Source organism: Lepus europaeus, chromosome 3 (genome assembly GCF_033115175.1).
Source record: "Lepus europaeus isolate LE1 chromosome 3, mLepTim1.pri, whole genome shotgun sequence".
Classification (NCBI taxonomy): domain Eukaryota; kingdom Metazoa; phylum Chordata; class Mammalia; order Lagomorpha; family Leporidae; genus Lepus; species Lepus europaeus.
Genome location: NC_084829.1, coordinates 98,112,443 through 98,126,884, shown reverse-complemented (window position 1 = coordinate 98,126,884; position 14,442 = coordinate 98,112,443). Strand labels below are relative to the sequence as shown.

At 39.7% G+C, this 14,442-nt stretch overlaps 1 protein-coding gene across 1 annotated transcript in view; it reads left to right on the top strand.

The window, feature by feature from the left end:
• Positions 1 to 12,022, top strand: part of SIM1 (SIM bHLH transcription factor 1) — a 79,903-nt gene extending 67,881 nt beyond the window's left edge. Inside the window, exons 11-12 of the mRNA XM_062187634.1 lie at positions 6,517 to 6,919; positions 8,938 to 12,022. Coding sequence (XP_062043618.1) covers positions 6,517 to 6,919; positions 8,938 to 9,668 — 1,134 coding nt within the window. The 3' untranslated portion in view covers positions 9,669 to 12,022. The remainder of the gene's footprint in view (positions 1 to 6,516; positions 6,920 to 8,937) is intronic.
• The last annotated feature ends 2,420 nt before the right edge of the window (positions 12,023 to 14,442 follow it).

The window sequence follows — 14,442 nt, the reverse complement described above, 5'->3', positions numbered from 1 at the left end:
CTCCTTTCCCTACTCTCTATGTCCTCAGGCTTATTATAACCACAATCAAATCCAAATTGGACTTTTAACTTATGTATTTTTTTTGTTTATAAGTAATTTGAAGTTTGTCATATTCTCTCTCTGTTATGTTGACAATGTGGGTCATGTATAATTTACTTTGTGTTTCTTTTTTTTAATATATAATTTGAGAAACAGCAACTCTCAGGTTTAAGCTGCTTTTTTTTTTTAAAGATTTATTTATTTAGTTGAAAGACAGAGTTAGAGAGGCAGAGGCAGAGAGAGAGAGAGAGAGAGAGAGAGAGACAGAGATCTTCCATCTGCTTGTTTACTCTGCAAATGGCTTAAATGGAAGGAGCTAGGCTGATTTGAAGCCAGGAGCAAGGAGCTTCTTCTGGGTCTCCCACGTGAATGCAGGGGCCTAAGGATTTGAACCATCTTTTACTGCTTTCCTAGGTCATAGCAGAGAGCTGGATTGGAAGTGGAGCAGCTGGGTCTTGAACCAGCACCCATATGGGATACCAGTACTGCAGGCAGTGGCTTTACCTGCTATGCCACAACGCTAGCCCCTACTTTGTGTTGCTTAATAACCTTATAGGCTTTGAGGGTAGGATATATGACAAGATTCATATTCACATGGCTACCATTATCCTTCATAATGGTAGAGGCCACTAGATTGTAAGAATTTATGCACCATTCTAACCGGGGTGAGGTGAAACCTCATTGTGGTTTTGATTTTCATTTCCCTGATTGCTAGTGATCTTGAACATTTTTTCATGTGTCTGTTGGCCATTTGGATTTCCTCTTTTGAAAAATATCTATTGAGGTCCTTGGCCCATCTCTTAAGTGGGTTGTTTGTTTTGATGTTGTAGAGTTTCTTGATTTCTTTGTAGATTCTGGTTATCAACCCTTTATCTGTTGTATAGTTTGCAAATATTTTTTCCCATTCTATCGGTTGCCTCTTCACTCTCCTGACTGTTTCTTTTGCAGTACAGAAACTTCTCAATTTGATGCAATCCCAATAGTTAATTTTGGCTTTGACTGCCTGCGCCTCCAGGGTCTCTTCTAGGAAGTCTTGCAGGGTTTCTCCAATGCTCTCTAATAATTTGATGGTTTCGGGTCGTAGATTTAAGTCTTTAATCCATGTTGAGTGGATTTTTGTGTAAGGTGAAAGGTAGGGGTCTTGCTTCATGGTTCTGCACGTGGAAATCCAATTTTCCCAGCACCATTTATTGAATAGACTGTCCTTACTCCAGGGATTGGTTTTAGATCCTTGATCAAATATAAGTTGGCTGTAGATGTTTGGGTCACATTCAGAAATCTACCAACAATAGATGCTGGAGAGGATGTGGGGAAAAAGCGACACTAACCCACTGTTGGTGGGAATGCAAACTGGTTGAGCCACTATGGATGTCAGTCTGGAGATTCCTCAGAAACCTGAATATAACCCTACCATACAACCCAGCCATCCCACTCCTTGGAATTTACCCAAAGGAAATGAAATTGGCAAACAAAAAAGCCGTCTGCACATTAATGTTTATTGCAGCTCAATTCACAGTAGCTAAGACCTGGAATCAACCCAAATGCCCATCAACAGTAGACTGGATAAAGAAATTATGGGACATGTGCTCTATAGAATACTATACAGCAGTCAAAAACAATGAAACCCGGTCACTTGCAACAAGATGGAGGAATCTGGAAAACATTATGCTGAGTGAATTAAGCCAGTCCCAAAGAGACAAATATCATATGTTCTCCCTGATCGGCAACAACTAACTCAGCACCAAAGGGGAAACCTGTTGAAGTGAAATGGACACTATGAGAAACAGTGACTGGATCAGCTCTTGTCCTGACTGTTGATGTACAATGTAATACTTTATCCATTTTAGTAATTTTTGTTTTGTTTTGTCCTAGTACTATTGGTTGAACTCTGTAATTAACACACAATTATTCTTAGGTGTTTTATATTTAACAGGGATCACTTTTCAGTTAAAATTTAAAGTGTGACTAAGAAAGGGAGGAGATGTACAATTGGGGACATGCTCAATCGGACTTGCCCCAAATGGTGGAGTTAGAAACATGCCAGGGGATTCCAATACAATCCCATCAAGGTGGCATGTACCAATACCATCTCACTAGTCCAAGTGATCAATTTCAGTTGACAATTGATCACAATGATAGGTCTAAGACTCAAAGGGATCACACAAACAAGACTAGTGTCTGCCAGTACTAACTGATAGAATCAAAAAGGGAGAGAACGATCCATCATGGGAAGCGGGAGACACAGCAGACTCATAGAATGGCAGATGTCCTAAATAGCACTCTAGCCTCAGAATCAGCCCTTGAGGCATTCAGATCTGGCTGAAGAGCCCATGAGAGTATTTTAGGCATGGAAAGCCAAGACACTCTGGAAAAAAAAAAAAGAAGACCTAAATGAAAGATCTCTGTGAGTGAGATCCCAGTGGAAAGAACAGGTCATCAAAGAAGGAGGTATCTTGCTATGAAGGGTGGAGAGAACTTCCACTTTGACTATGACTCTGTCAGAATAAGATCGAAGTTGGCAAACTCAAAAGGCTTCCATAGCCTTGGCAACTCATGACTAGAGCCTAGGGAGATTATTGACACCATAAACAAGAGTGTCAAATTGTTAAGTCAACAACAGGAGTCACTGTGTACTTACTCCTCATGTGGGATCTGTCCTTAATGTGTTGTCCGATGTGAAGTAATGCTATAACTAGTACTGAAACAGTATTTTACACTTTGTGTTTCTGTGTGTGTGCAAACTGATGAAATCTTTACTTAATATATACTAAATTGATCTTTTGTGTACAAAGATAATTGAAAATGAATCTTGATGTGAATGGAATGGGAGAGGGAGCGGGAGAGGGGAGGGTTGCGGGTGGGAAGGAAGTTATGGGAGGGGGAAGCCATTATAATCCATAAGCTGTACTTTGGAAATTTATATTTACTAAATAAAATCAATAAATAAATAAAATAAAAAAATAAAAAATAAAAAAAGAATTTATGCACCAAAATATGTGATGGAATTCTAATAAATTGGACAAATGGGAAAAATTTGCATGAGAGTAAAATAGTAACCTACATGGTAACTTTCTTATAACTGTGGCAAAAATTTTTGGGTTTGGATTATGGATTTGATGACTGTTTTCCTTAAATAGGTAAAACAGGCCAGTGCTGTGGCGTAGCAGGTTAAGCTGTTGCCTGCAGCGCCAACATCCCATATGGGCTCCAGTTGGAGTCCTGTCTGCTCTATGCCAATCCAGCTCCCTGCTAATGTGCTTGGGAAAGCAATGGAGGATGGTCCAAGTGTTTGGGCCCCTGAACCCACATGGGAGGTCCGGAAGAAGCTCCCAGTCCCGGCCATTGTGGCCATTTGGGGAGAGAATCGGCTGATGGAGTATCTCTCTCTCTCTCTCTTTCTCTTTGTCTCTCCCTCTCTCTCTGTAACTCTGTCTTTCAAATAAATAAAATAAATCTTAAAAAATAATTAAATGAATAAATAAGTGAAATATAGGGACAGGTGTAGGAATTATATATATCAAGCCTAGAAAGGATACCAAATAATTATCATATCATATAGAATATTAGAGCTGAAAAAAAAGTTGGAGAAAGTCTAATTTAATTCAGAATATCATTCTACAGATAAGGCTGAGAAAGACAGTCATTTGCCCAAAATTACCCTAAGAATTATTACTAGGGATAGAATTAAAAACAAATTCTCTTGGCTGCCTGTCCCTGGCACTTCTTCCATTAAATGATTCCAATCAGATTCAGCCTTTGGGGGTTAAGTATATCATGAACATTTTCCTGTTAAGTGAAATCATTTGCCTAAGATTTCACATGCAGAGGCTGGTGCTGTGGTGTAGCCAGTAAAGCTATCACCTGCAGTGCTGGCGTCCCATATGGGCGCTGGTTCGACTGCTGGCTACTCCACTTCCAATCTAGCTCTCTCCTATGGCCTGGGAAAGCAGTAGAAGATGGCCTAAGTCCTTTGTGCCCCTGCACCCACGTGGGAAGATCCAGAGGAAGCTCCTGGATCCTGGCTTCGATTGGCGCAGTTCCGGCCCTTGGGGCCATCTGGGGAGGGAACCAGTGGGTGGAAGACCTCTCTCTCTCTCTCTCTCTCTCTCTCTCTCTCTCTCTCTCTCTCTCTCTGCCACTTCCTCTCTGTAACTCTGCCTTTCAAATAAATAAAAAATTTTTAAAAGATTTCACATGCAGAGGGTGGTAAAAGTAGGTGGTGGAAGACCAGGAGCCTTCTCACACGATGTTCGTTCACTGTGCAGCACAGGCTGTGTATTGGCGGCTGCCTTCCTCTCTTCCTGCCCTCTCTCTTTTTCAGATACTTATGAGTTTCTGAAATGTTCCAGAGTGAATATTGGGGTTGTAGTGTCCACAACAGGGTTTTCATCTAGTACAGTTCATTTTAAGGGGATAAATATGGCTCAGAGTTTTGATGATGCATGGTGACCACTGGTACAAATTTATAGATCTTCTCGAGAAACAAAAGTTCATTGCTAGATGATTCATCATTACCATCAAACCAGCGTCAGGCCTTGATCTAAATGAAACACTCAACTCTGTCCACTTGAGTATCTCAGGGCAGCGTACTAGCTGTTGTAGTTTCCTACCTATTGACAAGAGGCTTATCCTCCAATTTTTTCTATGGGTGCTCTTGAAATGTGCACCTCCTGTATTCCAGGGTTGTTTTGTGTTGAATTTTCTTTGTGAGTGAAGGACAGAATATTCTCTGCTGCGCCAACAGTACTTTCCCATATACACTCATGGAAAGCTTTCTCCTCTCTCAATAGGGCTTGAAAAGTCTTGACTGGAGTGCTTCAGAAATAGGCCTGGTTTGTACTTTTATAAAAATAAGCAGAATCTGGATATTTCCTACCTTGGAATAGCATTGATGTTCTAAGTTTCCTTGAGGCAAGAACATGGATGGGGTCAGCAATGGACATTAGTATTTGAATCCCCACTCAGTAAGGCAAGGACTTGCTATCCTTTGTTTTGGTGAAACTGAAAGTGATACTTTGTAGAAAGAGAGGTTGATGTTCGGTGGGAGACAAGCTTCAGGGCATGTGGAAGTTGTGAGATAGTGAACTAAATCTTAAGATGTCTTGATGTCATCCATTCTATGGTCCTGTAGAAAGAAAATGTGGATTTTCTGTTTTTTTTTTTCCTTAATGTAATATGGTGATAGTGGTATGTACATCTACACAATAATTATAAATTTTAATGGAAGAATCTTGAGCCTGGAATTTGCACAGACCCCTCTCCTGAGTGTGCTGTGTTTATTAGCATACTTTGGAGTTTCCTGAGGGGAACTTGTGTATCTCATCTCTCTGATGAGGTACAGGAGCTTCCTTGTTTATACTGATGTGGGAAGAGTCCAGATTCTTCCTTTTGCTGAAGGTGGGCCAAGAGGGAAAGGGAGTTTGTAGTGTCCTGATGATCTCACACATAATTAAAAGGCAAAGCACATCCCAGTGAATAGGTCTAACTGATCTAGGGTAAGACTTTTCAAAAGTTGTATTGCCTTAGAATCAGATAAGCGTTTATTAACCATTCTTTAGTTTATACAGCTTGGTCTTCAGATGGCTAACAGCCTAGTATGAAAGTATGGTGCCTTGAACCTTAGTTTTGCTTTGTTTTTCCAATTAAATAGGAATGAAATATGTGGTTTTTCTGGTCTCTCTTTGATAATACATTTGGTCAGTGATAAAGAATTTGGGTTTGATTCTTTGTTTTTATCACTTGCTAATAATTCTGCGTGTAGCCTTGGGCAAACCACTTTCTATTGTTAAGTCCTAGCTTCCCTGTTTAAAGATTTATTTATTTATTTGGATGTCAGAGTTACACACAGAAGGAGAGGCAGAGAGAGAGAAAGAGGTCTTTCAATTGCTGGTTCACTCCCTAATTTGCTGCAATGGCTGGAGCTGTGCCTATCCAAAGCCAGGAGCTTCTACTGGGTCTCCTACATGGGTGCAGGGGTCCAAGGACTTGGGCCATCTTCTACTGCTTTCCCAGGCCATAGGAGAGAGCTGGATCGGAAGTGGAGCAGCCAGGACTCGAACCAGCGCCCATATGGGATGCCGGCACTGCAGGCGGTGGCTTTACCCGCTACCCTACAGCACTAGCCCCTAGCTTCCCTGTTTATAGGATGGGGACACTAATGTCGCCACTGAAGGGCTACTGCAAGAAACAGCCAGTATAATTCACATAAAGCACTTCATTTCACGCCTAGTACTTCAGTCAGCATTCGATGCTATTTTTATCTCCTCCTTTCAGCAGACTAAAGAGTTTTCTTTTAATTCATTGTGATTAATTAATGGACTCCTAGTTAGCGGTACCAGCCCTGATGTTAGAGCAGTCTTAGTTTGGCTGCCTAAGGTGAGTATGACTTTAGGGTTGCATGTACAGTAGTCTGTTTCTCATTTATTGTTTTGTTGATGGACTTTTTGAAATGGGCCTTTCTTCTCCTCCCGGTGCCAGTACTCGGGGTTTCACACAGAACGGTCGGAATCAGATCACGACAGCCAGTGGGGCGGAAGTCCCTTGACCGACTCAGCCTCTCCGCAGCTCCTGGACCCGGGCGATCGGCCAGGCTCCCAGCACGACGCGTCCTGTGCCTACAGACAGTTCTCGGACCGCAGCTCCCTCTGCTATGGCTTCGCGCTGGACCATTCCAGGCTGGTGGAGGAGAGGCATTTCCATACCCAGGCTTGCGAGGGAGGCCGGTGTGAGGCAGGCAGGTACTTCCTGGGAACGCCGCAGGCGGGGAGGGAGCCCTGGTGGAGCTCTCGCGCAGCCTTGCCCCTGACCAAGGCCTCCCCGGAAAGCAGAGACGCCTTTGAAAACAGCATGCCTCACATCGCTTCAGTGCACAGGATCCATGGTAAGAGCAGGTGAACCGGCAAGGCCCCTGGGTAGATTTCTAACATTCCAAGGTGTGCCACCGGAGGGACTGCCCGCAGTGATTTTTCTCCTTTGCTTTACAAATCAGAAACTTAAACCCCGAGATTTTCAGAAACCAACTTCATCCATATAAATGTATTAGTTTTGGTAACTTTTGCCAAGTATATTTATTTTTGACAGGCCAGTAAAAATGATTTCCATTTCAGCATCAAAAAGTACCAAAATTGAGTTAGAGTATTGAATATGTTTATTGAACTTGTAGTATGCATGTATTTAAATTTCTTGTGATTACTTTCTTTTGTGCTCTTATGTTTCAGATGTGAACTTGAGTAGTTTGGGATTGTTTGGTTATAGATTACAGGAGTGATTCTCAATGAGGGTGCAATTGATGGGTAGAAGAGGGAGTGTCACTCATATCACAAATGTTTAGCCTCTCTAGGTCTGAAATGCCAGTGATCCCCTGCCCCCAACTTTGCCCATCCTTAAGACAACCCACAATGGCCCCATGAGGAAAGGATGGAGCAATACACAGATTTTTTGCCTTGGGATTCTTATATGGCTTTGCAAACACATGGAAATGGGCACTGCAGTTAATGCCCTTTGTTGGTAATGCTTTTCTGTGTCAGTGTCCTGGTACACTGGTTAAGGAGAGCCCCTTCTATCCACTCCAGGCTTGGATCCAGGCAGACTTTGGAAACTTTGCCTATTTCATTACAAGTCAGTGACATTAGGATTGATCTGAAGGCCCTGATATTACTATTCCTGTCTTTAGGATGAGACATGTGCTGTATGATATTGTCCTCATCATAACACTCTCCTGCCAGATATCACCCAGCCACTGACTGCCTTCTATGAGTAATTTTAATGTGTTCCCATTCTTGCTTTTTATTTTTCTGCTTTTACTTTGAGTAAACAGCCTGTTCTGAGCCAAGGAACAGTTCAGTAGATGGGTAATGGAAACCCAGGGCAAAGGGCAATTGCTTGCCAAAGAAAGGAGTGAAGCGAAAATCCTGGCTTAACCTACATGGTCTGGAAGAAAATATTAGAAATAAAATAAGAAGGAAACAGAAAAGGAAAGCAATGACTAGTTGATCCAGGGCTTCTCTGTTGCATGAAGCAGCCTTCATAAGTCCTTACCTGTTTTTATTCTTGCCTTTTGTATTGATTTCAGACTGCCATGAACAAAATTTATTTATTGGATATATTTTGAATATACTATTCCTCGATACTAGATCTTCCATTGCAGTTCAGAATACGTATTATTAAATTTGTTTATATTAATTTAGTCTTTACCTATTTCAGAAACCATTTAGGTTATGTGAATTATTATGTTATTACCTGTGATGCTTATATATTTACTCCTAGATTTGATAAAAAATTCAGGTCAATATATATGTATATTCATTCATATATAAATGTACATATACTTTTTTAACCCTCAATTACTCTAAAAGCTAACATTGGAACTTTAGCCCTACTTTAAACACATTGAGTAATATTTACATTTTAAGTGATGTTTTTGCAATTGAGAGAATAGTTTATCCTGTACATCAATGTCTTCCTCAAACCCCATTGAAAGCATGTTCTAATCATCAATCTAAAATAATAATGCCCTATAAAATAACATAAGCCAAATTCTACATATTTTCCTTTATTATTTGCAGTTGGACAGGTCCAATAATGTGTATGCAGAAAAGTATGAGCTTACTTTACCATTTCACTAATTGACATTCACAACCCTGAAACAAGGTTTATCTCCTAAGAATCTTGCTATAAACTTCACTTGCACTTAAAATCCACTGATTTTTGTATAAATCTAGTACAAATATGAATTCCAGTAAAACCAATCGACAAATGTAAGGCTGTGTCTGTTTCAAATAGGAGAATATATTAAAAATGAAAGACCCAAGATTTCTTCAAATATAAAAGAAATATGTATAACTTATTTATTTTTTTTGGTGAACGTTAAGACTATTTTTTACTTTTTCTAATTTTTAGGACGAGGTCATTGGGATGAAGACAGTGTGGTCAGTTCTCCGGACCCTGGATCAGCTAGCGAATCAGGTGACCGATACCGCACTGAACAGTATCAAAGTAGCCCACATGAACCTAGCAAAATTGAAACTCTGATTCGAGCCACCCAGCAAATGATTAAAGAAGAAGAGAACAGGTTGCAGTTAAGGAAAGCCCCCCCAGACCAACTGGCATCCATTAATGGAGCTGGGAAAAAACACTCCCTCTGTTTTGCAAACTACCAACAGCCCCCACCGACAGGCGAAGTCTGCCATGGCTCTGCTCTAGCCAACACTTCACCATGTGACCACATCCAGCAGAGAGAGGGAAAGATGCTGAGCCCCCATGAAAATGACTATGACAATAGTCCCACTGCACTGTCTCGGATAAGTAGTCCCAACTCGGATCGCATTTCAAAATCCAGTTTGATCCTAGCTAAAGACTATCTACATTCGGATATGTCTCCTCATCAGACAGCAGGAGACCATCCTGCTGTCTCTCCAAACTGCTTTGGCTCTCACCGGCAGTATTTTGATAAGCATGCTTATACATTAACTGGATATGCCCTGGAGCACTTATACGACACTGAAACCATTAGAAACTATTCCTTGGGCTGTAATGGCTCACACTTTGATGTAACTTCCCATCTAAGGATGCAGCCAGACCCAGCACAAGGACACAAGGGAACATCTGTTATTATAACCAATGGAAGCTGATGTTTTTCTAAAATGTTTTGTTCTGTTAGGGTCTCTGAAACATATTTATAGTTTAATGCCCCATTACCAGCATTTACAATGCCACAGATTGTTAGAGAGGATAATTTAAATTTCTGGGTATTTGACATGTGTTCCTATGAAATAAAAGGAAATATAGCACTAGCATTCAGGGTTATACACAGATAATGGAGCTAAAGCAAATGCACAAATTGTCTCTGTAGTTATATGAGAACCAGCATAGATAAATTTGTGTTGAAAAATACTCATGTAGATGGAGTGAGTATACACAGTGACAACATTAGATTGTGGTGATCCAGTGAAACTCAACCACACAGAGGATTATTCACGGGCTTCTCTGTATATTTTACATGCAGAAGTATAAAAAATTAGCCATAAACACACCAAAAATGTGTAATTTTCTTTAGTTCTGAACTCTTCAATAAATTTCCACTCCAAAAATAACTGAGAAAGAGAGAGACACATCTTGTAAACTGATTTCTTTTTTCCCTTTGTGGTTTCCATCCAACCAGTTCATTTGATTCAGGCATAAATTAGAGAAATGGTTCTGGATATAGTGCAAGAATGACTTTTCACCTGGTATCCATTAGAAGCAATCAGGAAGTGGTGATTTTTCACCTTACTTTTGAGTTAGACAAGGACCAGGATTGCACTGACATAGAAGTAAGGGTTTTTCTAAGTGAAAGCATTGAGATGTTGGGAGACACATCAAAAAAACCTGGTGTGCTCAATTGGAAGTAGTTCAGTGAAGATGGAGAGGCCAGAGAAAGAATGGAATGAACCGATATCTCCCCAAAAAACAATTTAAGGCTCAGAATAGGTAAAGAACATATTTGAGGCTTGCTTATAAACCAGCCAAATAAAAAATTCAAACCAATTCACCAAGAAAAAAAGTGCAAAAAATAATGAAGGAAAATCAGTGAAGTGCTACATGACAGCAGTTTAAGTATTTGAGAACATTTCAAAGCACAGATGTGCCAGTGTGACAACATGTGGAAAGCCTCAGGAGAGCATCTAAGATAAAAGCAGAGGCTGCCAGAAAAGTGGTTAAAAGGACGGGAGGAATACTGTGACTGAGGAGCAGGCTAAGCGTTTGTTTTCCTTACTGTTTGTAAACAATGTCAACAGCAAACTTGGTCTTACAATCTGTGTGTTATACGAGAAAGGATGGTGCACTGGATGCTGAGATTTCTGGGTTCTGGTTCTGACCCTAATTGTGACTTAACTTTGTGACTGTAGATGTAAGCAATCACCACACCCAGAGCCCCAGTTTCCTGGTTTGTAAGGCAGCTGTAGTGTTCATGGTGTGGTTCACTGGTGCAGCAGAGCTGAGCTAGTTAATTGTTTAACTCTCTGCTATGGGTTATCAAGAGTTGCTCTGAATTTTCTACTCACATACAGAAGTATAGATGCTTTGTAACTCAAACAGGAATGTAAGCTCTGTTAGGCATGTGTAGTACAGTCACTTTTCTAAGATCAACCAAAAATGTAGGTGGTAGGAACTGATAATGAAGAAGAAAATAGTAGGATTTATTTAATGTACTATTCTCTAGAAATCAAAACAAAGTGAAGTGATTAGAAATATTTCACATATCAGAGTCCCATGCCTGAAACTCTTGGTATATACAAGGAAGGGAATGTACTGGAAGAACTTGACTTGTAATTTCAAAAACAGAACATGACATTGGACACTCAGGGATTAGTACTGTATTTTCATTCTTTAACACAGTTATGTGGCAGTTTATATGTAGGTGACAATCTGAATGATAATAATCAGAGATGACTACTGGGTTGTTTATGCGAGAAAGAGGCTACATAAAATTAAATAACTATTTCATGGGTATGACAGAACAACATTGGTGCTGTACATGCAAAAAAAGTGTAAGTACATGACAAAGTCACTGATTATCATATATACCTTCAAAAATGTTCAAAGTACAATAAAAACTAAATTTTAAGTTATATAAGCACAGTATTCAGCAATTTTTGAGAAAATTATCTTTGAGAAACTCCTGGAACTCTTAAAATGGATTTTTTAAATCAATTTTCAACATGAAGTAAGGTTTTAGGAATACCTGAAAGGTTTTGCAGAATTCTGTAGATGGATAATATGAAGTATTTTGGAAAGGGAATCCATACAGATGCATTTTACTGATAGATAAACATTCTACCAAATGTGTCAGGCACAGATCCTTTAGGTGAAAATGAAGACTTCAGACCCATGGAAAATAAAACAATACTAAAGAAAAGACCGTTATTAAAGGATTTCAGTGGAGTTTTTTTTTCTTTTTTTTGACAGGCAGAGTTAGACAGTGAGAGAGAGAGAGAGAGAGAGAGAAGAAAGGTCTTCCTTCCATTGGTTCACCCCCTAAATGGCCGCTATGGCCGGCGCACTGCACCGATCTGAAGCCAGGAGCCAGGTGCTTTCTCCTGGTCTCCCATGTGGGTGCAGGGCCCAAGCACTTGGGCCATCCTCCACTGCCTTCCCGGGCCACAGCAGAGAGCTGGATTGGAAGATGAGCAACCGGGACAGAACTGGCGCCCCAAACGGGACTAGAACCCGGAGTACCGGCGCCACAGGCGGAGGATTAGCCTAGTGAGCCATGGCGCCGGCTCAGTGGAGTTTTTGAAGGGAGGATAATTCATTGGTAGAAGGAATAGATTATGAACTCTGTAAAAAGGAGGTAATCAGAATATGGTGTGGCCAATATTTTTAAGGGGAAACAGAATTAACTAATTTACATCGTGATTAAAACTTATGGTAGATTAACCCTATTTAAATATAATTTTTAAAATTTAATACATGTCAATAATTTTATAGTAGCAGCTTTCTTACATATAATGCCCACAGTATTATATAGTTTACATTTTTTGCAACATAGCATGATTATTATAAAATGACTCAAAATAAGTTAACATTTTATGACAAGGCACCTTCTTAATACACACATGGATGTGTAAAAATATTTTTGCAATCTACATTATTCTGTGCAGGAACATATCTTCTCATAATGAAAATATCATCTGCTTTTTGAAAATATGGGATATAAAATAAAATATAAATTCTTGATAATTCAATCACTTAAATTAAACTACAATTTGCTTTAGTTTTAATCTTTTATTTCTGTAACTTTGCTACTAAAATCTTGAGAACCATGAAACTTGACCGAAATTGAGACAGAAGTATGTTTTTCATACCACCTGGGAGTGCAGTGGAGGATGGCCCAAGTGCTTGGGCCCTGAACCCCATGGGAGACCAGGAGAGGCACCTGGCTCCTGCCTTCGGATCAGTGCGGTGCGCCGGTGCAGCACGCTGGCCGCGGCAGCCATTGGAGGGTGAACCAACAGCAAAGGAAGACCTTTCTCTCTGTCTCTCTCTCTCTCATTGTCCACTCTGCCTGTCAAAAATAAAAAAAAAAAAAGTGCTATGTTATGTCAGTCATACTGGTACAATATGGATCAGTTTGTTAGATGGTATAAAATTCATACTTTTTAGTAATAGCAAGAATATTTTATTTATCATTTTACTTGCTGTACCCAGTTAAAAAATATGGATGACCAAAGAAATAAATAGTTCCCCAATCATCTTTGGGAAAATTCTGTGAACTTGCATGTTGAGAATATACCGATTTGATTTATTGTTTTTAGATGCAGAATGTTAAACTTCACATGCACTACAGGCCAGGTGTTTTGGTGTGCTTCATCTGCACAAGTTTTTTGACATAACTCTGCCTAATACAATGTTCTAGCTTTTCTAAACCGTAATTGCCTGATAAAAGATAAATAAGAATGCTGATTGTGACATTCAAAATGAGACAGGATACAATAAATGATTTGCCTCGAGTGTTTATACAGAAAACCCACTTATTTCCTGACTATATTTTATAGGGCTTGAATATTTCCACTGGGTACTGTTCTTAATTCTCTCTGCATTCTGCTGCCACATGCTGCCTCTGGGCAAAGAATCCCAGTTAAAATAAGCTTTAATGGGATCTTCTAGAAAAGGTTAATATGGTCCATTTTTTTTCTTTTCTTTTTTCCCTCCCTCCCTCCTTCCCTCCCCCTCTCCCTCCCCCTCTGCCTCCCTCCCCCTCTCCTTTCCTCCCTCTTTCCCTTCCTTGGATGATTAATTCCAAAACAAGATCATGTTGAAAATATGCATAGATATTTTTAAATAAATTGAGAGACTTTTTTTGCCTAAAGATCCAGACCAAATAAGTTTGATTAGAAGACAGTACAGTTAAGCAGATTCTAAATCTAGATTTGATATTTTATAGTTCTCTCTCTCTCTCTCTCTTTAAAGAATAAAACATTACTAAAATATTCAATGTAATTCTATTAGTTGTATTTGGGAGTGACAGTGCTAATATTTGGAAAACCGAATAGTTGACCATTTGGAGGTCACTCACCTTACCTAGTGGAAAAACTTACACTTTAATATAGTCTTTCTGATTTTAGAAGTTTGAATGCTCAGATTGGGTTCCCCGGTTCACTCATATCATGGATGTGGAAATATGTCCTATTTTCTGAATAACTTAATAAAGAATGTAAATCCTACAGTTCTCAAATAAGTGACTCAACTTTCATGTAAATGTCAAGTTTTTGTGAATAGGGATTCAAGTCTGACATAGCAAAACCTATTGGCTGGTTCCTACTGTGAAACAGATTGTGTATAAAACAATCATTATTATTCTAAGTTTTAAATGAGTAACAGAACAGCTATGGACACATGCAAAAGGTACCATACCTTTAGAAA